The 25,019-nt window shown below is 45.8% G+C and overlaps 1 protein-coding gene across 2 annotated transcripts in view; it reads left to right on the forward strand.

Moving 5' to 3' along the window:
* The window catches only part of LOC139373726 (tax1-binding protein 1 homolog A-like), a 39,744-nt gene extending 15,174 nt beyond the window's left edge, over positions 1-24,570 (forward strand). For both annotated transcript variants that reach the window (XM_071114629.1, XM_071114630.1), the window contains exons 6-17: positions 805-953; positions 2,352-2,442; positions 4,030-4,215; positions 8,074-8,325; positions 8,489-8,665; positions 9,179-9,251; positions 9,335-9,792; positions 11,234-11,320; positions 14,822-15,008; positions 15,314-15,507; positions 22,618-22,703; positions 23,740-24,570. In XM_071114629.1, coding sequence (XP_070970730.1) covers positions 805-953; positions 2,352-2,442; positions 4,030-4,215; positions 8,074-8,325; positions 8,489-8,665; positions 9,179-9,251; positions 9,335-9,792; positions 11,234-11,320; positions 14,822-15,008; positions 15,314-15,507; positions 22,618-22,703; positions 23,740-23,950 — 2,151 coding nt within the window. In that variant the 3' untranslated portion in view covers positions 23,951-24,570. The remainder of the gene's footprint in view (positions 1-804; positions 954-2,351; positions 2,443-4,029; positions 4,216-8,073; positions 8,326-8,488; positions 8,666-9,178; positions 9,252-9,334; positions 9,793-11,233; positions 11,321-14,821; positions 15,009-15,313; positions 15,508-22,617; positions 22,704-23,739) is intronic.
* The last annotated feature ends 449 nt before the right edge of the window (positions 24,571-25,019 follow it).

The raw sequence follows: 25,019 nt of genomic DNA on the forward strand, positions 1-25,019 counted from the left end.
AGCACTGATGAAAATATCCTTTAGCTGGACCATGAAAACGTAAGTACATATTTTGCGGCTGCTAATTTTACGACACCATGTTTTATAAGGTCTTTTGCGCTGCTAAAGTGTCTCCCAAATGGCTGCAGTTGAAATCATACAGTCCTCCAGGGAGCCAGTGGGCTGTACCTGAACTACACATGACATCTGGGTGTGACACTGTGCACGTGTTTCCCAAAACAAATATAAATGTATATACTGCACCTGTATGTTTGATGGATGTGATGTGCCTGTCTGTCTGATGCACAAGTGCGTGTGTGTGCGTGTTGAGTTATGCAGGGGTGTTTATGTAGGCGTGCTGGTCTGTCAGGTGCAGTGTGTTGTGGGTGATTTAATGTCCTCTACTTCTCAACATGTTCCAACAGGGGAGATCACTGGCAGGACCAGGTACAAGATACTGGATAGATAGACTCCAACTGGTTCTCATGGTTGCCTCTTGTTTCAGAACATTGCCAATCGTCATTTGTTATCACACAGCATTTTGATTGAGAGGGTCAAACTCAATACAAAGCCAAGCATTTGCAGCATTTCCCTCCATTTTACTTGATTGATCAGTAAAGGTCATTGATTAGGTTGGAACTCCCCTCATCTCATTGTCTGGGTCTTAGTTGAACACAATTTGAAAGGAAAAGACAAAAAAACAGAAAACACTCAGCCTTCCAGGAATTGAGTTTGACACCTCTGGTCTAACCGGACTGACCGACAGGGCCTGTGATTGGTTAACAGTGTGATTGACAGCTGAAGTCGCCTGTGGTGTGGTTGCAGGAGCTGCTACGCTCCTCCCAGGGCCTGTCAGAGGAGAGGGAGGAGGTGAGGAGGAGACTGCAGGAGGCCACAGACCGGGTCAGACAGCTGGAGGAGGACCTACTGGGAGTCACACAGAGAGGGCTGCAGAAAGAGACCGAACTGGACTGGTGAGGACACACACTGGAAGGATAGGAACTAGACTGGTGAGGAGGAACACACATGCCACACATCAGGGTTTCCATTAGGAAAATGTGGACAGGACATTTGACCGGCAACATTTTAATTTACCGGACATTTGATAAATCTGCCGGACCCATATCCATTGGGTGTGTAACCTGATTAGGGCGTCCACCCACACTGCTCAGAATGACAGAAATCACATTTGGATTATGGTAATTCATATTAACAGAACATGTTGAGCATGCAACAATGTGTAGTCCTTCATACTGAATTCTGATGCGCATTTTGAAGATGCTCGAATAACTGTCCACATTTACTTTTCCTCAGCCAACAAGAGGAGTAACAAACAGCCAAATCACTAACCTACGCCAATCTACTATCCCCCATAGTAGAAAAGTTGACCTATTCTATTGGTCAGCTTGTCGAGGAATAGCCTATTCCAAACAGACTGGGACAGCTGTGGGAAGATAGAGCCCAAATTCATACAACCAGCTAAGCTACATAAAAATGTATGTTTAAATACTTAAAAAGCAATGAGGGCAACAGAACAGAGCGTTTATCTTCAAATGTTGATGAACTATTATTTCTTCACATTATAAAGCTCAGCGATGCGCACAAGGCAGTAGGCTACACGCAAATGTTCTTTCCATAATGCAATTAGCAGAAAACGCCGTTGTCAAAAGGGCAGCGCACATGGGAGTGGTGTAGATCTAATAGGCTGCTTTGAAGCAAGGTAAGACATGCCTCATAATACATGTTAAAACGTTCAGCTTTCAAACAATTAACTGTGTGTTTTCAAAACGCGTACTGCCTCCAGCTCATTGCGAAGTGGTGTGTGACGCACTGATGAGGCCTGCCATCTGTTGCAGTTTGAGATGCTGCTGCTGCAGATTGTTCAGCTCCAAGGCTCTGTATCTGTGTGCTGTAGGGGTGTGATAAATAAGATTCATAAGGAATATACAGTAGCCTATGCACGCTGCAATTTAATTACACACAATTATGCAAATTACCCTATAGACCGATAAGCATGGCCAGTCAAATGTATTTCCATCGACTAGTATTTCCACCATTTAAATAAGCTAAAAAACATTATTTCGCAATCTATTTTTTTCTTCTCCCGGCCTGGCACCAATTTTAATTATCAGCTTTTTTCATTTTTTATAGGCCAAGAGCCGGCTATTACCGCCTAGTGGAAAACCTGCCACACACACACACACACACACACACACACACACACACACACACACACACACACAAAGGACTATAAGGAAACTAACTGGACTGTTGATGAGAAACACCATAGATACAGTACTATACTCAAATGACATACAGTACAGCAAACTAGAGAGAACATTATTGGTATTAATGCAGTTGTTGTTGTCCAGTCTGAGAGACAGGTTAAAGAAGCTGACAGCAGATAAAGACACTCTGGAGACCCAACTGAAGAATGAGAAGGACGAGAGGGACCTTTACAAGGTGAAATGTTACACTGTGTATGCACATGTATCTACAGTTGAAGTCGGAAGTTTACATACACCTTAGCCAAATACATTTAAATTCCGTTTTTCACAACTCCTGACATTTAATCCAAGTAAAAATTCCCTGTCTTAGGTCAGTTAGGATCACCACTTTATTTTAAGAATGTGAAATGTCAGAATAATAGTTGAGAGAATGATATATTTCAGCTTTTATTTCTTTCATCACATTCACAGTGGGTCAGAAGTTTACATACACTCAATTAGTATTTGGTAGCATTGCCTTTAAATTGTTTAACTTGGGTCCAACGTTTTGGGTCGCCTTCCACACGCTTCCCACAATAAGTTGGGTGAATTTTGGCCCATTCCTCCTGACAGAGCTAGTGTAACTGAGTCAGGTTTGTAGGCCTCCTTGCTTGCACACACTTTTTCAGTTCTGCCCACAAATTTTCTATAGGATTGAGGTCTGGGCTTTTTGATGGCCACTCCAATACCTTGACTTTGTTGTCCTTGAGCCATTTTGCCACAACTTTGGAAGTATGTTTGTGGTCATTGTCCATTTGGAAGACCCAATTGTTACCAAGCTTTGACTTCCTGACTGATGCCTTGAGATGTTGCTTCAATATATCCACATACTTTTTCTCCCTCATGATGCCATCTATTTTGTGAAGTGCACCAGTCCCTCCTGCAGCAAAGCATCTCCACAACATGATACTGCCACGGTTGAGATGGTGGCTGGCTTTTTTATGGTGGTTTTGGAACAGTGGCTTCTTCCTTGCTGAGCGGCCTTTCAGGTTATGTCGAAATAGGACTTGTTTTACTGTGGATATAGATACTTTTGTATCTGTTTCCTCCAGCATCTTCACAAGGTCTTTTGCTGCTGTTCTGGGATTGATTTGTACTTTTCGCACCAAACTACGTTCATCTCTAGGAGACAGAATGCATCTCCTTCCTGAGCGGTATGACGGCTGCTTGGTCCCATGTTGTTTACACTTGCGTACTATTGTTTGTACAGATGAACGTGGTACCTTCAGGTGTTTGGAAATTGCTTCCAAGGATGAACCAGACTTGTGGAGGTCTACAAATTTTTTCTGAGGTCTTGGCTGATTCCTTTTGATTTTCCCATGATGTCAAGCAAAGAGGCACTGAGTTTGAAGGTAGGCCTTGAAATACATCCACAGGTACACCCCCAATTGACTCAAATTATGTTAATTCGCCTATCAGAAGCTTCTAAAGCAATGACATAATTTTCTGTAATTTTCCAAGTTGTTTAAAGGCACAGTCAACTTAGTGTATGTAAACACACACTGGAATTGTGATACAGTGAATTATAAGTGAAATAATCTTTCTGTAAACAATTGTTGGAAAAATTACTTATGTCATGCACAAAGTAGATGTCCTTACCGACTTGCCAAAACTATAGTTTGTTAACAAGAAATTTGTGGAGTTGTTGAAAAACGAGTTTTAATGACTCCAACCTAAGTGTATGTAAACATCCGACTTCAACTGTATGTGTGTGTGTGTGTTCATAATCGTCTTTCTTTGTCTGTGTGTCTATAATGGTCTCTCTGCCTGTGTGTGTGTGTAGGTCCACCTGCGTAGCACGGAGCTAGAGAACACTAAGCTGAGTGCAGAGCTGCAGATGCTGAAGGCTGTGGAGCTCAACAGAGAGGTGACCATCGCTCAGTTCCAAGAAGAACTGGACAGGCTCCGAGCCTGCGTCACTCAGAAAGAATGCCTGGAGAAAGAGCTGCACACACACGCTGTCGACAAGGTGAGGAGGGAGGGGTGTGCGTGTGTTCATATGGGTCTTTCTATAAATTAGGGTAGCAGTGAGCATTTGTTCTAATGGACATCTGTTTGGAGCTGTTACAAAGTCATTAATACATTTAGATATAAAGGGGGAACATAGATACATTCAATATAATTCAGGAGTAGTATCAAAACCTTTTTAGGGAGGGTTGGAGGAGATCTCGGAAGTGTACTGTAACCTCTTCTATCTTCCTATGTTATGGTGTGAAAACAGTTTTCATGGGCCTGGCAGTATCCAGGTGTTCATATTGTCTTGCAGTTCTTCTCTCATACCAGGATATACACAGTATTGCGCGTTTATTACCAGAATGCTTGTCTGAAGGAAGAACAGTACTTGCTCTGGAGCAGCATGTGTAGGCTGCACACTGTGTCTGAGTGGAGTGGAGTTGCTAAGGCTAAGGCCTGCTCTGCTTGGAGGAGAAGATGTGCTGAGAGCGGAAAGTAGGGAAAGCAAGAAAATCAAGATAGTGGCAGCTGTACAAACGGCTTTGACTTCTCAATATGATGCCCTGTCACCTTATTAATTCAGCCACTAGCAAATCAAACTTAAGGGTTGCATTAAATGCAGAATTCTGCATTTTTCTCACAGGATAAAAAAATAAAATGCTTAACAAATATCTTGCTGCGTTTTGTAAATGCAGATGTAAAATGCTTCTTATTGTAATTTCTGCTTGGCATCAGTCATTTTGTGCTTCAGTTGCACTTCTCCACTCGGATGAGAATTCACCAACGGGCATTCTGTCAGTTAGAGCTTTATGACCAATGTGTAGCTACTTTTCCCCAGGAGTTTTCTACGTGTAGCTACTGTTCCCCAGGAGTTTTCTATGTGTAGCTACTTTTCCTCAGGAGTTTTCTATGTGTAGCTACTGTTCCCCAGGAGTTTTCTATGTGTAGCTACTTTTCCCCAGGAGTTTTCTATGTGTAGCTACTTTTCCCCAGGAGTTTTCTATGTGTAGCTACTTTTCCCCAGGAGTTTTCTGTGTAGCTACTTTTCCCCAGGAGTTTTCTATGTGTAGCTACTTTTCTCCAGTACTATGCTAGATTAACTTTGTGTAGCCAGCATACTTTTCTCTGGTAAAATGCTAGATTAAATTTAAGATAAACATTAGGAAATGTAGATGGATACATTCTTTCTATGATAAACATTAGAAATATGATGGCCATTCATAATTTTTGCAAAACATTGTGAGATAATTGACTTGTGTGGCTGCCAGCCAAATAGCGTTGCATCTGATGAAAATGAATCTATTTTCTGCTGAATGTGTTGTGTTGCACTGAAGTATTTTCTGTGAAGGTTAACTATAGTTGCGCGTCCCTGATCAATCTATTGAAGCAAAAAAACACTGTTGCCTTTTCAATGTGAAGTGTGAGCCCTGTCAACACACAGCTGGACTCACCTGCTCCCGCTTTCTCTCGTTGTGCTATTTACTAACAAACACATGTCTGACTCAACTGTTCTGGGTGAGCTTGGTGAGCTTCATAATGTAAAATAATGGTGAAATGAAGAACGCGATCTGCTTTATCAAGTTGACTGCAGGTATTCACTTAAAGTAGCTGCACATATTAAAATGTGTTGAAAAACTTCGGAGAAATAGCTTCAACAGTTTGAAAAAGCATCCAGTGGCTGTTTCCAGATACCCCAGTACACAGTATACAGTGGGGCAAAAAAGTATTTAGTCAGCCACCAATTGTGCAAGTTCTCCCACTTAAAAAGATGAGAGAGGCCTGTAATTTTCATCATAGGTACACTTCAACTATGACAGACAAAATGAGAAAAAAAATCCAGAAAATCCCATTGTAGGATTTTTAATGAATTTATTTGCAAATTATGGTGGAAAATAAGTTTTTGGTCAATAACAAAAGTTTGTCTCAATACTTTTCTATATACCCTTTGTTGGCAATGACAGAGGTCAAATGTTTTCTGTAAGTCTTCATAAGGTTTTCATACACTTGCTGGTATTTTGGCCCATTCCTCCATGCAGATCTCCTCTAGAGCAGTGATGTTTTGGGGCTATTGCTGGGCAACACGGACTTTCAACTCCCTCCAAATATTTTCTATGGGGTTGAGATCTGGAGACTGGCTAGGCCACACCAGGACCTTGAAATGCTTCTTACGAAGCCACTCCTTTGTTGCCTGGGCGGTGTGTTTGGGATCATTGTCATGCTGAAAGAGCCAGCCACGTTTCATCTTCAATGCCCTTGCTGATGGAAAGAGGTTTTCACTCAAAATCTCACGATACATGGCCCCATTCATTCTTTCCTTTACACGGATCAGTCGTCCTGGTCCCTTTGCAGAAAAACAGCCCCAAAGCATGATGTTTACACCCCCATGCTTCACAGTAGGTATGATGTTCTTTGGATGCAACTCAGCATTCTTTGTCCTCCAAACACGTCGAGTTGAGTTTTTACCAAAAAGTTATATTTTGGTTTCATCTGACCATATGACATTCTCCCAATCTTTTTCTGGATCATCCAAATGCTCTCAAACTTCAGACGGGCCTGGACATGTACTGGCTTAAGCAGGGGGACGGGCCTGCAGATTTGAGTCAGTGTGTTACTGGCTTTGGTCCAAGCAGGGGGACACGTCTGGCACTGCAGGATTTGAGTCCCTGGCGGCGTAGTGTGTTACTGATGGTAGGCTTTGGTCCAGTTTTAGATCGAATACCCGAGCTGACACTGTAAAAATCTGTCATTCTGCCTCTGAACAAGGCAGTTAACCCACTGTTCCTAGGCTGTCATTGTAAATAAGAATTTGTTCTTAACTGACTTGCCTAGTTAAATAAAGATAAAATAAAATACAAATTGCATCTTAGCTGCTCTGTCACTGCTCATTCATATATTTTTATATTTCTATATTCTTAACCCATTCATTTACTAGATTGTGTTTCCCATCTCACCTTCTTATCAATGGGTTTTTGAGAAGGGTGTCAGGAATTTAGGAAATGCAATTTAGATTCTCCCCTTGTTTCCTCCATTCCTCACCTCCCTCTCAAAGCACATTGGGGGAGAGGAGGGAAGGTTCCTCCCCTCGGGCTCCAATGCACTTTCAAGGAGTGGAGGAAACAAGGACAGAGGAAGCAAGAATGTGATGTCTAGTTTTCACACACACACACCATTAAAACTTTACAGATTTATAATAATTTCATTATTGGTTATTATTTTTATTATTATTATTGTCAATGATTTTGTTGACAGAACCAATTGTATTATATTATTGTATTAAATGATCATATAAACTATTACAAAATATAGAAATGCTGTTTATCTTTTGCTGTTTAGCATGGGTATAAATTATAAGAGAAGTTGACTAAAGCACTAACAGACATGCAGTGTCCATGTTTCATGTGACATTTTTGAATGACATGTAGATGTTTTGTTGTTGCTCGAGTTAAGGTCTCATTCAAATCAAATGTATTTATAAAGCCCTTCGTACATCAGCTGATATCTCAAAGTGCTGTATAGAAACCCAGCCTAAAACCCCAAACAGCAAGCAATGTAGGTGTAAAAGCACGGTGGCTAGGAAAAACTCCCTAGAAAGGCCAAAACCTAGGAAGAAACCTAGAGAGGAACCAGGCTATGTGTGGTGGCCAGTCCTCATTGTGCCTACCTAGACTCTTATTCCTGTAACTACACGTGAAGCTGCAAGAAAATCATATTTAAATGTATATCAAACCATTTAGAAATGTTGACCCTGACCCTTTTATTTAGAAAAGAAAGACACACATGTAAGCTAAGATAGCCCTTCTGAGGTAGCAGTTACTGTGTGTCAGGCCTCGCAGCACCTGTGTGTATTAACCTGTCTGCCCCTCCCTCTCTCCAGGCTGAGATGGGTCGTCTGAGGGAGAAGCTTCGCCAGGCCGAGGAGCAGCTCCAGGCGTCTCGCCAGCAGGCCGCCATGTTGGTGTCAGAGCTCCGCGACTCAGCGAGTGCCCGCGACCGCACCATGACCGAGCTGTACCGCGCCCGCCTGGAGGTCGACGCCCTCCGCGCCAGCCTGGCCGATGCCCAGGCCGAGTGCCGGCGAATGGAGACGCAGCTGGACCGCATGAGGACCACCTCCCAACAGGAAGTGGTAAGGAGACCATAGATATCCACAGATGGATCTTTCTTAGTTTTTAAGAATAGAAATGTAAGAGGAATGTACAACTGCTGTGTGCTGTAGACAAATTTAGTAACAGAATTCCAATATTGAATGATTTATTTGTGCTGAACTACTCCCCCTCCCTCTTTCTCAGGGTGTGGGGACCTCCAGTGAGGGGGGGTGTGTGGTGTCTGAGGCGGAGGCTGAGCTACAGAGAGAAGTGGAGGAGCTGAAGCTGCGTCTCCACATGGCCGCTGAGCACTACAAGGAGAAGTACAGGGAGTGTCAGCGACTCCGCAGGCAGGTGGCCAAGCTCAGCGAGGCCCAGGGGGTGAGTCTGTCTGTCTGCAGTACTGTAATACACCACACCATAGCGCCATCTAGTGGCACACACCCAAGACCACTGACAGGTTGCTTCCTTATTTAGTCCACTACTTTTGACCAGTGCACTACTTTTGACCAGGGCCCATACATATATGTTCCCTATGTAGTGCACTACTTTTGACCAGGGCCCATACGGCTCTCTTCCCTATATAGTGCACTACTTTTGACCAGGGCCCATACGGCTCTCTTCCCTATATAGTGCACTACTTTTGACCAGGACCCATACGGCTCTCTTCCCAATATAGTGCACTACATTTCATAAGGGCCCTTAGGGCTCTGGTCAAAAGTAGTGAATGTTAGTGAATAGGGTGCCATTTCATAAGCAGCAAAGCGGTCTCCTATGTCCCCAGCCTGATTCAGTAACAGAAACATTATATCTAATGACTGAGAGTTTATCATTGGGGTACATCTCAATGGTCTGAAATGGCTTCCTCAACTTATTTCCCCTTTATGTCTGTAGGAGTCAAAGAGAAACGCTGCTACTGAGACGACACAGGAGCCACTGACACCCAGTCCAGAGTCACCTACAGCAGGTACTGACCACACACACACACACACACACACACACACACTTTTCTCTTTAATACTAAGTCCTCTAACTTCTTTGTGTTTGCAGGCAATCTGGCTGCAGCTGTGCTGAGAGGAGACACTGAGAGGCCTGCTGTCCCTAACCGCAGTTACAAAGACAGGGAACACACATACACCAATACATTCTCAGGCATGGAAACCATGAGAGTAGGGGAGAAGGAGTGGAAGGGGAGAAATGGGGACGAGAGGGAAGTGAGTGGAGGAGAGGAAGGGAAAGAAGAGGGGAGTGTGGAAGAGGAGAGGAAGAAGGACAGGAGTGTAGGAGGTGAGTTCATGAGCATGAAGATGGAGAGTTGGGTGGAGGTGGAGAATGAGAGGAGGAGTGCTGAAGAGGTGGATGAGAGGAGGAGTGTGGAGGAGGTAGAGAAAGAGCAGACTCGTTCGGTGGAGGAGGAGCTGGCGAGGATGGAGGAGAAGTGGGCGGAGCAGTGTGCTATCAACGAAACGCTCAAACAGAGACTGGCCAATGAGGAGGAGCGATTCAGGGTGAGTCATCCACACACACACACACGATCATGCTCACATTTAACCACATTTGTACACACACACATGGACGCACACATTCTGGCACACAAACACACCCAGTCTCTTTGCCAGGTTGATAAGGTTGTGTCTAGGTCAGCCCTGTGAGGTTAGCTTGGTTGTTACTCTTTAACCGTTCATCACCATGGTCCTCTACACTGAATGTGTGTTTCTCTCACGATTAAGTGTGTACTTCTCGCTCAGTGAGGGTGTGTGTTTCAGTTTCAATGCACAAGTACAGTAAAATGCCTTCCTTTCTAGCTCTGTGTGTGTGCTTGATCTCTGGGAGGGAGTGTGTGCTTGATCTCTGGGAGGGAGTGTGTGCTTGATCTCTGGGAGTGAGTGTGTGCTTGATCTCTGGGAGTGAGTGTGTGCTTGATCTCTGGGAGTGAGTGTGTGTTTATCTGTGCAGTAAATAGTAGTCTCTCTCTCGATAATGTCTCCAGATAGAGAAAAATACACACAGTTATAACCCCAAGCCCCAGACACACAGATACACATGCTTTATAGCTGTTTACATCACACACACACACTGGGGAGGAGAGGAGGGCGAAGGGAAGAGGGGAGGATATACGAGGAGTTAAGAGGAGATGACAGAAAAGAGGAGGAGAGGAATGGAGAGAATTGCACTATTGCAGCCCCCTTCACCAAGAACAAGGGAGAGAAAGAGAAATGGAGGAGGAGGGAAATGGATACATACTGTAGAAAGAGATAATGGGGAAAAGACAGACGAGGGAGGGTTGGAGGGAGAGTCGGAGGGAGGGAGGGAGAGTCGGCGGGAGAGAAAGGGAGGGAGTGAAGGAGAGTCGGAGGGCGGGAAGGAGAGAGGGAGGGAAGGAGAGTCGGGGGAGGGAGAGTCGGAGGGAGGGGGAGTTGGAGGGAGGGAGAGTCGGCGGGAGAGAGAGGGAGGGAGTGAAGGAAAGTCGGAGAGAGGGAGGGAAGGAGAGTCGGGGGAGGGAGAGTCGGAGGGAGGGGGGAGAGTCGGAGGGAGGGAGGGAGGGAGAGTTGGCGGGAGAGAGAGGGAGGGAGTGAAGGAAAGTCGGAGAGAGGGAGGGAAGGAGAGTCGGGGGAGGAAGAGTCGGGAGGAGCTGAAGAGGGGGGAGGGAGGGGGAGAGTCGGGGAGATAGTGGGAAGAGAGTCAGTTGGAGAGAGGGGGAGTCGGAGAGAGTCAGGCAGAGTAGCTGCCTTTGTAGTTGTTTGAGAAGAGCCCAGACACACAGCCATGTAAACTTTGCTTGATTTATATTTACCCCAGTGCACTAGACTAGGTTATGTCTGGGATGGTATATACATGATGACTTACAATGGGTTCTTAAAGGATAAATCTGTAAGTTCTCTGTTCCTTGTGGCCAATGGGTACAGTGTTTGTCTGATGTTTGTCTGATGGTCTGTTTCCTCTGTGTAGATACAGATGGCAGAGAGGGCCATAGAGGTGACAGAGCTGAAGGAGAGTCTGGCTCAGGCCCTCAGAGAGAAGGACCAACTCAAGGAGGTACTATGAACATTCATACAGCTGTCATAGCATAAGACCTCAGGAAATACACAGTTTACACAGCTGTTAAAACATCAGGACACTGGACCTATGAGCTGTCATATGTTTGAGATGGTATAAAATGCTTTCATAGAGCTACTGCTGAAGCCTGCAAGTGTTTAGCTGTTATAAGCCTACCAAAGCACTGGATACCCCAACATAGCTTCCTCCCTCTGCCCCAATTTCTAGATTCAACTAATGATACACCCATCCCTGTACTGTACTGCCGTAGTAGACTAACCATTAAATGGTGGAAATGCCAGCCTTCGTGTCTGTTTCACCCCGCGGTCACCCTCGTTTAAATGTTAAACCGGATAGCCCTGCACTAATGAAGTCATCAAGAGAGGGAGGAAGAAAAAGGTGGGAAGGAGAAAGAAAGGGAAGGGGGGGGGGGGGGAGCACATTCAGCAAGCATGCGAGAGCTATGTGGGCTGGTGTTTGACACCTCTCACAGTAAGACTAGATAATTCTAGCAGTTGACTTCAGATAGAACTGCAGGTAGAACTGTTTGGTGTTCTATGATAGAAAACCCTGAAGTTGCTCCTAATCGTACATAAGCTCCAATGGATCATTTTAGATCTAGGAGAGGTGTCCAGGTATAGGAAAGGGTATTTCAGATCTAGGAGAGGTGTCTAGGTATAGGAAAGGGTATTTCAGATCTAGGAGAGGTGTCTAGGTATAGGAAAGGGTATTTCAGATCTAGGAGAGGTGTCTAGGTATAGGAAAGGGTATTTCAGATCTAGGAGAGGTGTCTAGGTATAGGAAAGGGTATTTCAGATCTAGGAGAGGTGTCTAGGTATAGGAAAGGGTATTTCAGATCTAGGAGAGGTGTCTAGGTATAGGAAAGGGTATTTCAGATCTAGGAGAGGTGTCTAGGTATAGGAAAGGGTATTTCAGATCTAGGAGAGGTGTCTAGGTATAGGAAAGGGTATTTCAGATCTAGGAGAGGTGTCTAGGTATAGGAAAGGGTATTTCAGATCTAGGAGAGGTGTCTAGGTATAGGAAAGGGTATTTCAGATCTAGCAGAGGTGTCTAGGTATAGGAAAGGGTATTTCAGATCTAGGAGAGGTGTCTAGGTATAGGAAAGGGTATTTCAGATCTAGGAGAGGTGTCTAGGTATAGGAAAGGGTATTTCAGATCTAGGAGAGGTGTCTAGGTATATGAAAGGGTATTTCAGATCTAGGAGAGGTGTCTAGGTATAGGAAAGGGTATTTCAGACGGGGCATAGATGTGACATCCTGTGGTACTTAGTCCAGGGCCATGGATATTTATACAATGGGTGGGTCTAATCCTGGATGCTGATTGGTTAAAAGCATGTTCCAGCCATTGTGCATTTCAGACTACCACTGGCTATGATGGCGAAATGCCTGTTGACTGTTCCATCTGGAAAGTCACTGCACGTCCCGGCCAGGCATCAACCTGATCTCCACTGTAAAAAGCAGCTAGACATGATCTCCCGTTGCTTCTGGCTAGCACTTGGTTTACAGCAGCTGAGATTTGTAGGAACCTTGCTGTCTGTCTCTCCGACATTTGCAACATTATTACAACATTGAAATGTGATATCCACTGTCCCGTCGAGAATGAACGTGTCGGGGCGAGACAGACGGCTTTCCTCTGCCAGTGGAAGTCATGAATTCGCAACATTTGTATGGATATATGCAAAGAAATGTCAATAGACAAACTGGTAAAACAAATGCAGCTGGTTTGCTGTCTTTCCAGCTTCAGTTTGAAGTGATTGTGTTGGCTGTGTAGTCGGCTATCTACCAAGGAGGAAAAGCCTGCATAGCAACCATTTTTTGTTTGGAATGGCAACGATGCCAATCGAACCAACTACCAGATGGCTTGGGTAACAACCTCAGGACTATATCCTCGTGGAAGGATGAGTAAATGAATCAAAATAAAGTTTTTAATGAAAATATGTCAATCATTATTTTAATATGATGGTAACCATTGTATAAAAGTGATAATGCCCTCAAAGCCTTGGTTTGGAGGATATATTCAAATCAAATCAAATGTATTTATAAAGCCCTTCGTACATCAGCTGATATCTTAAAGTGCTGTACAGAAACCCAGCCTAAAACCACAAACAGCAAGCAATGCAGGTGTAGAAGCACGTTGGCTAGGAAAAACTCCCTATAAAGGCCAAAACCTAGGAAGAAACCTAGAGAGGAACCAGGCTATGGGGGGTGGCCAGTCCTCTTCTGGCTGTGCCGGGTGGAGATTATAACAGAACATGGCCAAGATGTTCAAATGTTCATAAATGACTAGCATGGTCAAATAATAATAATCACAGGCAGAACAGTTGAAACTGGAGCAGCAGCACGGCCAGGTGGACTGCGGACAGCAAGGAGTCATCATGTCAGGTAGTCCTGAGGCATGGTCCTAGGGCTCAGGTCCTCCGAGAGAGAGAAAGAAAGAGAGAAAGGGAGAATTAGAGACAGCATACTTAAATTCACACAGGACACCGGATAAGACAGGAGAAGTACTCCAGATATAACAAACTGACCCTAGCCCCCCGACACATAAACTACTGCAGCATAAATACTGGAGGCTGAGACAGGAGGGGTCGGGAGACACTCTGGCCCCATCCGATGATACCCCCGGACAGGGCCAAACAGGAAGGATATAACCCCACCCACTTTGCCAAAGCACAGCCCCCACACCACTAGAGGGATGTCTTCAACCACCAACTTACCATCCTGAGACAAGGCCGAGTATAGCCCACAAAGATCTCTGCTATGGCACAACCCAAGGAGGGGCGCCAACCCAGACAGGAAGATCACATCAGTGACTCAACCCACTCAAGTGAAGCACCCCTCCTAGGGACGGCATGAAAGAGCACCAGTAAGCCAGTGACTCAGCCCCTGTAATAGGGTTAGAGGCAGAGAATCCCAGTGGAAAGAGGGGAACCGGCCAGGCAGAGACAGCAAGGGGCGGTTCGTTGCTCCAGAGCCTTTCCGTTCACCTTCACACTCCTGGGCCAGACTACACTCAATCATATGACCCACTGAAGAGATGAGTCTTCAGTAAAGACTTAAAGGTTGAGACCGAGTTTGCGTCTCTCACATGGGTAGGCAGACCATTCCATAAAAATGGAGCTCAAACTATTGGCACAGTTTGCTGGCCCAAGACAACACCCATGCCAATATATCCTCCAAACCACAGCTTCTGTGGCATTATCACTTAAATACATAGCTACAGGTATACATACAGACATGCATTTTCTGTATATCTAAGATTGTGGCCCAGCCTAAAGGGACATTTCACTCATAAATGTAAGTTTGTCAAATATTTTCAGACTTTAAAAGTAGAGTAATGTCAAGCTGAAACCACGCCCCATTGCATTGGTTTTGTTTATCCAGCTGTATGAATGAAAAGGATTTCCTGGTTTTATTCGGTGCTGATATTTGTTTCAAATTATTGAAGTTGTTCTCAGTGGCAGTCTCCTTGTCCCCGTGCCAGGAGCTGCATCAGTGTCAGGACCGACAGAGGGAGCAGGAGGCTGAGGGTCAAGGGTCAGAGGTCAAACAGCCTGTGTTGCTACGCTACCCCCTGCCCTACCCCCAGGACCCCTCCCCACCCCCCCTGGTACCCCAGAGACCTGCAGAATTGCAGTACGGGAACCCCTACTCCACCGACAACACTCGAGGTGAAACCCTCTGCCCCCATCTATCTGTCTGTCTCTTTGGCTGTCATCTCAACAGGCATCTCTACATCACTCTAGCTATCTATAATCTACAATATCTGTGTTTGTCTGTCTTACTGTCTCTCTCGATCTCCCCTTCTCTTCTCGCTGTATCTTCTCTCACTGTCAACCTGTTACATTCTCCTCCTCCCATAGGTCTGTTGAACCCCAGCCACATCTCCCTCTCTCCCAGCTAAAGAGACATCGATCCTGCTCGTTTTCAGTGGTGACACCTCCTGTTTTCTGTGTGGCTGTTGTGTTTTCTCCAGACGGGGCAGACGGTGCCCTGTCCCCTGAGCAGATGCCCCGCCCCCCTCCCGAGGCCCCTGGTGCATGCGCCCCTCCGGCCACCCCCCCGACCCCTGGTGCAGGCTGGGAGAGAGAGGTGGTCTGCATCCAGCCCTCCTCGCGAAGCATGAGCCCCCCCGACGGACTGGAGCACCCCCCCGAGGAGCCACGCAACGTGAGTTCATACACACACACTCTGCTAAGTTCTGTAACCTAGTCCTCTTTTATTGCTGTTTTTGTATGTCCGTTTCTGTCCTCCACTGCCAATCCTTTTTCCACGTACACTGAGTAAACCAAACATTAGGAACACCTTCCTAATATTCAATTGCACCCCCCCTTTTGCCCTCAGAACAGCCTCAATTCATCAGGGCATGGACTCTGTCGAAAGCCCATGCCATCTTGACTCCAATGCTTCCCACAGTTGGCTGGATGTCTTTTTGGTGGTGGATCATTCTTGATACACGTGGGAAACTGTTGAGCGTGAAAAACCCAGCAGCATTGCCGTTCTTGACACAAAACGGTATGCCTGGCTCCTACTACCATACCTCGTTCAAAGGCACTTACATTTTTGAATGGCACACAATCCTTAACAATCCTTCTTTAACTTCTTGCTCCTACTTGAGACGCAGATGTCTCAAGTAGACACCTGGAAATGCAAATGCGCTACGCTAAATGCTAAATGTACTCGTTAAAACTCAAACCTTTATCAAAATTCACATGCAGGGTATTGAATTAAAGCTACACTCGTTGTGAACCTAGCCAACAAGTCAGATTTTTAAAATGCTTTTCGGCGAAAGCATGAGAAGCTATTATCTGATAGCATGCAACACCCCAAAATGCCTGAATGCGATGTAAACAAAGATATAGCGTAGCCGGCGCTACACAAAACGCAGAAATAAAATATAAAACATTCATTACCTTTGACGAGCTTCTTTCTTGGCACTCCTATATGCCCCATAAACATCACTATTGGGTATTTTTTTCGTTTAAATCGGTCCATATATACCCAAAATAGCTTTCTATGGAAGCTGTGTCATTCAGAAAAAAACATTGTTTTTAAACGCTGCGTAATTTTTTAAAATTAAAAAAGTCGACGATAAACTTTCACAAAACACTTCGAAATACTTTTGTAATCCAACTTTAGGTATTAGTAAACGTTTATAATCTATCAAAATGATTACAGGGCGATGTATATTCAATAGCTCCTCGTCTGCAAATCAATGGCTGCCAATGTGCACATTCAAAACATCCTGGTGGAGACCGGAAGAAACGGAATCCAGTTAGTTGGATTTTCCAAGAAAAAACTCCATTGAAAATGACGACAATGGCGACATCGTGTGGAATCTGTATGAATTGCATGCAGGTCGATAATACATTTTGTGCCCTTTTAACAACCCATGAAAGTGACTTATGGAAATTATTCTTAGCTTTCAGAGAGCAGTTTTTCTTGCGTTTTTCAATGAAACACACGATCTGTTATAGTCACAGCCGTGATTTAACCAGTTTTAGAAACTTCAGAGTGTTTTCTATCCACACATACTAATCATATGCATATACTATATCCCTGGCATGAGTAGCAGGACGCTGAAAAGTTGCGCGATTTTTAACAGAATGTTCGAAAAAGGAAGGGGTAGACTTAAGAGTGTCTCCTCCCCTTCATCTACACTGATTTGAAGTGAATTTAACAGCCGAGTTCATAGCTTTCACCTGGATACACCTGGTCAGTCTGACATGGAAAGAACAGGTGTTCTTAATGTTTTGTAAAGTCAGAGCATTTACTTTAGCTTGTTCTCTTGTATCCCACGTTCTATTTCTCCCTCTCCTCTCTCTCCCTCTCCTCTCTCTCCCTCTCCTCTCTCTCCCTCTTCTCTCTCTCCCTCTCCTCTCTCTCCCTCTCCTCTCTCTCCCTCTCCTCTCTCTCCCTCTCCTCTCTCTCCCTCTCCTCTCTCTCCCTCTCCTCTCTCTCCCTCTCCTCTCTCTCCCTCTCCTCTCTCTCCCTCTCCCTCTCCTCTCTCTCCCTCTCCTCTCTCTCCCTCTCCTCTCTCTCCCTCTCCTCTCTCCCCTCTCTCTCTCCCTCTCCTCTCTCTCCCTCTCCTCTCTCTCCCTCTCCTCTCTCTCCCTCTCCCTCTCCTCTCTCTCTCCTCTCTCTCCCTCTCCTCTCTCTCTCCTCCCTCTCCTCTCTCTCCCTCTCCTCTCTCTCCCTCTCCTCTCTCTCTCTCTCCCTCTCCTCTCTCTCCCTCTCCTCTCTCTCCCTCTCCTCTCTCTCCCTCTTCTCTCTCTCCCTCTCCTCTCTCTCCCTCTCCTCTCTCTCCCTCTCCTCTCTCTCCCTCTCCTCTCTCCCCTCTCCTCTCTCTCCCTCTCCCTCTCCTCTCTCTCCCTCTCCTCTCTCTCCCTCTCCTCTCTCTCTCTCTCTCCTCTCTCTCCCTCTCCTCTCTCTCCCTCTCCTCTCTCTCCCTCTCCTCTCTCTCTCTCTCCCTCTCCTCTCTCTCCCTCTCCCTCTCTCTCCCTCTCCCTCTCCTCTCTCTCCCTCTCCTCTCTCTCTCTCTCCCTCTCCTCTCTCTCCCTCTCCTCTCTCTCCCTCTCCTCTCTCTCCCTCTCCCTCTCTCTCTCTCTCCTCTCTCTCCCTCTCCTCTCTCTCCCTCTCCTCTCTCTCCCTCTCCTCTCTCTCCCTCTCCTCTCTCTCCCTCTCCTCTCTCTCCCTCTCCTCTCTCTCCCTCTCCTCTCTCTCCCTCTTCTCTCTCTCCCTCTCCTCTCTCTCCCTCTCCTCTCTCTCCCTCTCCTCTCTCTCCCTCTCCTCTCTCTCCCTCTCCTCTCTCTCCCTCTCCCTCTCCTCTCTCTCCCTCTCCTCTCTCTCCCTCTCCTCTCTCTCTCTCCCTCTCCTCTCTCTCCCTCTCCTCTCTCTCCCTCTCCTCTCTCTCCCTCTCCTCTCTCTCCCTCTCCTCTCTCTCCCTCTCCTCTCTCTCCCTCTCCTCTCTCTCCCTCTTCTCTCTCTCCCTCTCCTCTCTCTCCCTCTCCTCTCTCTCCCTCTCCTCTCTCTCCCTCTCCTCTCTCTCCCTCTCCTCTCTCTCCCTCTCTCTCTCTCTCCCTCTCCTCTCTCTCCCTCTCCTCTCTCTCCCTCTCCTCTCTCTCCCTCTCCCTCTCCTCTCTCTCCCTCTCCTCTCTCTCCCTCTCCTCTCTCTCTCTCTCCCTCTCCTCTCTCTCCCTCTCCTCTCTCTCCCTCTCCTCTCTCTCCCTCTCCTCTCTCTCCCTCTTCTCTCTCTCCCTCTCCTCTCTCTCCCTCTCCTCTCTCTCCCTCTCCTCTCTCTCCCTCTCCTCTCTCTCCCTCTCCTCTCTCTCCCTCTCCCTCTCCTCTCTCTCCCTCTCCTCTCTCTCCCTCTCCTCTCTCTCTCTCTCCCTCTCCTCTCTCTCCCTCTCCTCTCTCTCCCTCTCCTCTCTCTCCCTCTCCTCTCTCTCCCTCTCCTCTCTCTCCCTCTCCTCTCTCTCCCTCTCCTCTCTCTCCCTCTCCTCTCCTTGTCACAAAAATCAGAAAAACAATCAAATGAAATCGTTTACCTTTGATGAACTTCGGATGTTTTCACTCACGAGACTCCCAGGTAGACAGCCAAAGTTCATTTTTTCCCAAAATATTATTTTTGTAGGCGAAATAGCTCCGTTTGTTCTTCACGTTTGGCTGAGAAATCGCCCGAAATTGCGGTCACCACAACGCAGAAAAATATTCCAAATTAGCTCCATAATATCGACAGAAACATGGCAAACGTTGTTTAGAATCCATCCTCAAGGTGTTTTTCTAATATCTATTCGATAATATATCCGTTGGGACAATTCGTTTTTCACTAGGACCGATTGGAATAATGGCTACCTCTGTATTTTACGCGAGAATCTCTCTCGGATCCACCATGTGACCACTTACGCAATGTGGCCGCCTATGGCTATTCTTCAACAGAAATGCGTAAAACTACGTCACAATGCTGTAGACGCCTTGGGGAATACGTAGAAAGCGTAAGCTCGTTGATGGTACATTCACAGCTGAATAGGGAGTCATTGGAACGCAGCGCTTTCAAAACCTGGGGCACTTCCGGATTGGATTTTTCTCAGGCTTTCGCCTGCAACATCAGTTCTGTTATACTCACAGACAATATATTTACAGTTTTGGAAACGTTATAGTGTTTTCTATCCAAAGCTGTCAATTATATGCATATTCTAGCATATTTTCCTGACAAAATATCCCGTTTAAAACGGGAACATTTTTTTTCCAAAAATGAAAATACTGCCCCCTAACACCAAGAGGTTTTTATTTTATTTTATTTTTTTTAAACAGGTTTAAAGCCAGGGTCTTCCCAAACTTGGCCCTGGGGCCTCCCTTGGTCCACGTTTCGTTTTTTGCCCTAGCATTACACAGCTGATTCACATGATCAAATCTTGATGATGAATTCATTATTTAAATCAGCTGTGTAGTGCTAGGTCAAAAAACTAAACGTGCACTCCTTGGGGTCCCCAGGACCGAGTTTGGGAAACACTGTCTCAACCACAAAAAATGTGTATTCTTTTCACTGAATCTCCGATTGGATATTGGTTAGGCTACAATTATGCTCTGGTAATGTTAGCTAAGTTGAGGTGAGTGCTGCTCATGATCATCTTGTCTAGTTGGCTCATTATTAAACACTGATCAGAACGTTTTGACAGCATGTTATATAGTTTAACAAGTGGATTATTTTGCTCTTCACTCGCAAGTCGCTAATGCTGCGTTCAAAACAACTGGGAACTCTGAAATCTCTGACTTCAGTGCGTTCAAAACAACTGGGAACTCTGAAATCTCTGACTTCAGTGCGTTCAAAACAACTGGGAACTCTGAAATCTCTGACTTCAGTGCGTTCAAAACAACTGGGAACTCTGAAATCTCTGACTTCAGTGCGTTCAAAACAACTGGGAACTCTGAAATCTCTGACTTCAGTGCGTTCAAAACAACTGGGAACTCTGAAATCTCTGACTTCAGTGCGTTCAAAACAACTGAGAACTCAGGGGAAAAACTTGCTCCGACTGGGGAAAAATCCATTTGAACGGCCATCGAACTCCAGAACGAGTGCCTCTTTCTAGAGCTTTGACTTTTCAACCTGAAGATCACTGGCGTCATGATTTGACTCCAGTTGTTTTGAACGTGGCATTAGTAGACTAGGCTTATTCCCGACCTGTGACTTGACTCATCAATGTGAATTTCTTTCCCTGAATATCTGTCTGTATAGAAACCAATTAAAAGGGAAGTTGACCCATTTTTATATGTGGCCTTACTCTTTCTGTGCTTGTAGTTGATCCCCCAAACAGGATTATATATATATATATATATATTGTTGTGTTACAGAGAAAATTGGTTGTCACACTTTGCTGAGACATCACTTGCCATTAACTACAATGCACTATGAATATGTGTCTAAAATATGAAATGCTCCAAAACACTCCCATAACATCACGATCTCATTCTGGATAATGTCTCTACACAAAAAACGAAACAAATATTTAACAAAACGGTTTGGGTGATCAACTACAATGAAATATCACGTTTACATAAGTATTCAGACCCTTTAATCAGTACTTTGGCCTTTAAGCACGTTTGGTACAGCCTCGAGTCTTCTTGGGTATGACACTACAAGCTTGGCACACCTGTATTTGGGGAGTTTCTCCCATTTATTTTCTGTAGAAACTCTTAAGCTCTGTCAGGTTGGATGGGGAGCGTCGCTGCACAGCTATTTTCAGGTCTCTCCAGAGATATTCGATCGGGTACAAGTCCGGGCTCCGGCTGGGCCACTCAAGGACATTCAGAGACTTGTCCCAAAGCGCTCTGGAGCAGGTTTTCATCAAGGATGTCTCTGTACTTTGCTCCTTTGATCTTTGCCTCGATCCTGACTCGTCTCCCAGTCCCTGCGGCAGAAAAACATCCCAACACCATGATGCTGCCACCACCATGCTTCACCGTAAGGATGGTGCCAGGTTTCTTCCAGATGTGACGCTTGGCATTCAGGCCAAAGAGTTCAATCTTGGTTTCATCAGACCAGAGAATCTTGTTCTCATGGTCTGAGAGTCCTTTAGGTGCCTTTTGGCAAACTCCGAGCGGGCTGTCATGTGCCTTTTACTGAGGAGTGGCTTCTGTCTGGCCACTACCATAAAGGCCTGATTAGTGGAGTGCTGCAGAGATGCTTGTCCTTCTGGAAGGTTCTCCCATCTCCACAGAGGAACCTTGGATTTCTGTCAGCAGGTTTTTGGTTAGCTCCCTGACCATGGCCCTTCTCCCCCAATTGCTCCATTTCACCGGGCAGTCAGCTCTAGGAAGAGTCTCGGTGGTTCTAAACTTCTTCCATTTAAGAATGATGGAGGCCACAGAGTTCTTAGGGGCCTTCAATGCTGCAGACATTTTTTGGTACCCTTCCCCAGATCTGTGCCTCGACACAATCCTGTCTCGGAGCTCTACGGCCGATTCCTTCAACCTCATGGCTTGGTCTTTGCTCTGACATGCACTGTCAGCTGTGGCACCTTATATAGACAGGTGTGTGTCTTTCCAAATCATGTCCAATCAATTGAATTTACCACAGGTGGACTCCAACCAAGTTGTAGAAACATCTCAAGCATTCTTTGTGATGGTGTCTATTCAATGGGTTTATTAAAGTGGCATTGGCCCACGTCTACTCCTAAACTTGCTGGCATGTGTACAGGAGATATAAAAGGTCTGTCCCGGCAGGAATGTGCTATAAATGGGGACTGGATGAATTGGGATCCAAAAAATTGGCAGATCTTTATTTTAGTGGCAACGTTCCGTACAGTCTGTCTGTAAAGGGTATATAACAGAAGGACCCCAGGGTGGCCAGAGATGGAGGAGAGTTCTTTTAAATAAAAGTTGAATTAACGTCTCCCACTCTGAGCTCGTTAGTGTTAGATTGACGTCCGCGGGGGCTGGATGAGGCTAATTGGTAGAAGTTGCCCTTGGGCGCAGACTTAGGATCAGTTTATCCTCCCCAAATCTTGTCCTCAAGCATTAGGGAAGGAAATGCTAAATTGACCTTAGATCAGTTACTACGGGCAACTTCATCTTACTTCTTACTTACATCCCAATGGTGTATTAGGAGGGCATCGCAGACACACACACACACACTGCTCTTCACTGGTATCATGACCCTCTCCTCTCTAGCTCTATTAACGCTCTATTAACCTTTGAAGAGAGTCATCAGTGTTCAGACAGCCATGGTTTGAGAGAGTGTGTGTGTTGCATGCAGTAATGGTGTGTGTGTATATATTATAGGTCGGTGATGGGGAGCAGCCTGCCTGCAATCATCAGTCCAGCAGCAGACGCAACGACAACAGGAGCAGCTTCTGTTTTGACCCCAGGTAACAAACACACTCCACACAGACAATACACAAAATGCTATCCCAGCTTTACCAACACACACAAAACCTAACCCTACTCTCTCTGCTCCCTCTCTCTCCCCCTCTGCTCCCTCTCTCTGCTCCACCTCTTCTCCCTCTCTGCTCCACCTCTGCTCCCTCTCTCTGCTCCCTCCACCTCTCTGCACCCTCTCTTCCCCTCTCTCCTGATCCTTTTCTCTCTGCTCCCTCTCTCTGCTCCCTCCACCTCTCTGCTCCCTCTCTTCCCCTCTCTCCTGATCCTTTTCTCTCTGCTCCCTCTCTCTGCTCCCTCCACCTCTCTGCTCCCTCTCTTCCCCTCTCTGCTCCCCCTCTCTGCTCCCTCCACCTCTCTGCTCCCTCTCTTCCCCTCTCTCCTGATCCTTTTCTCTCTGCTCCCTCTCTTCCCCTCTCTCCTGATCCTTTTCTCTCTGCTCCCTCCACCTCTCTGCTCCCTCTCTTCCCCTCTCTCCTGATCCTTTTCTCTCTGCTCCCTCTCTCTGCTCCCTCCACCTCTCTGCTCCCTCTCTTCCCCTCTCTCCTGATCCTTTTCTCTCTGCTCCCTCTCTTCCCCTCTCTCCTGATCCTTTTCTTTCTGCTCCCTCCACCTCTCTGCTCCCTCTCTTCCCCTCTCTCCTGATCCTTTTCTCTCTGCTCCCTCCACCTCTCTCCTGATCATTTTCTCTCTGCTCCCTCTCTCTCCACCTCTCTGCTCCCTCTCTCCTGATCCTTTTCTCTCTGCTCCCTCTCTCTCCACCTCTCTGCTCCCTCCACCCCTCTCTCCTGATCATTTTCTCTCTGCTCCCTCTCTCTGCTCCCCCTCTGCTCCCTCTCTTCCCCTCTCTCCTGATCCTTTTCTCTCTCCACCTCTCTGCTCCCTCCACCTCTCTTCCCCTCTCTCCTGATCCTTTTCTCTCTGCTCTCTCTGTCTCGCCACCTCACTGTTCCCCCTCTCTCCTGACTCTCTACTGCCTCTCTCTCCTCCTCATCTATTATTTTCTATGCCCCCCCCTCCACTCAGTAATGAAGTCCACAAGCGCTGTCCGTTGTGCGAGGTGATCTTCCCGCCCCACTTTGAGCAGCGTAGCTTTGAGCAGCACGTGGAGAGCCACTGGAAGGTGTGTCCCGTGTGCTCTGAGCAGTTCCCCCTCGATTGCCATCAGCAGCTCTTCCAGAAGCACGTGCTCACACACTTTGATGGCCATGTGCTAAACTTCGACAACATGGAGTAGCGGGGAGGTTGGGGTGTGTGTAAAAGGGAAGGTTGGATTAAATTAGAATAATTCTAGGAACATGTGCTCAAATTGGGGTTTGGAATGATTTCATTTCAACTCTGCCTAGGAGGGGAGATTACAAATCATCACATCAACAATTGAAAAATAATCTGGGGAAAATTACTCTTTTAAATGTTCTGAATTTAAATGGAATTAACTTCAATCCTGGCCTCACATGCTACCTTTCAGTTAAGTAAAGGTTAAATAATAAATAAATAAATGCTATCTTTCAAAAACATCAAGGAGTGTGTAAGGGGGATTTGTCAGTTCCTGTTTAGGGAAATAATTTAAAAAAATACTTTGCGTGAGAAGTTCGGATCACTTTGGTTTTGTCCCATGTTGATGATGTCATTTTTCTGCTTCGGGGTTGTAGTGTCATCACTGCATGTGTTTAGTATCCATAGGATTCATCACTCCGTAGCCACACCTAGAAACAGGTGACATCCAGGGATGGGGAGTAGATTGACGTTGCCTCTACATTGATCTAAGGTCAGTTTTGGGTTTTACCTAATGGTTAAGGTTGGGTAATCTGATCCTAGATCTGTGGTTAGGGGAAACTAATGTACAGCATGACAGACTCTTGTCAGCAAAAGACATCACATTTAAAAAAAATAAAAAACAGGAAATAGCACTACTGTTTAAATTCGACTGCACTAAAAAGGCTTCATTATTCTGAATGTATGTATATATATGAGAAGTAGGACTATTATGGAGAAATGTGGCTGAATTGCTCGTTACCTCAATGTTTTAGTAGTGACAGAATGATGGACCAATTGTTTTACTTCCTGGTCTCTGGATAGGCTAACATTCTCCTTCAGTAGGAGGGAAGGTAACTGGAAATATGACTGCTATAGAAAAACTACTGTACACCTGGCTATGGTCTCTTTCACTGTGTTAAGTCTATGACCTGAGACTCATCTTTTCCTCCTTTGTCGGGGTCAGTTTCTGTTGGCTGTGCGTGCGTCTCCACATTGAGTCTCCTTTAGTTCTTGACATCTGTCTGAGATTTGACTGTTCTTTCCACGTG

The sequence above is a fragment of the Oncorhynchus clarkii genome, chromosome 18 (assembly GCF_045791955.1).
Source record: "Oncorhynchus clarkii lewisi isolate Uvic-CL-2024 chromosome 18, UVic_Ocla_1.0, whole genome shotgun sequence".
Classification (NCBI taxonomy): Eukaryota; Metazoa; Chordata; class Actinopteri; order Salmoniformes; family Salmonidae; genus Oncorhynchus; species Oncorhynchus clarkii.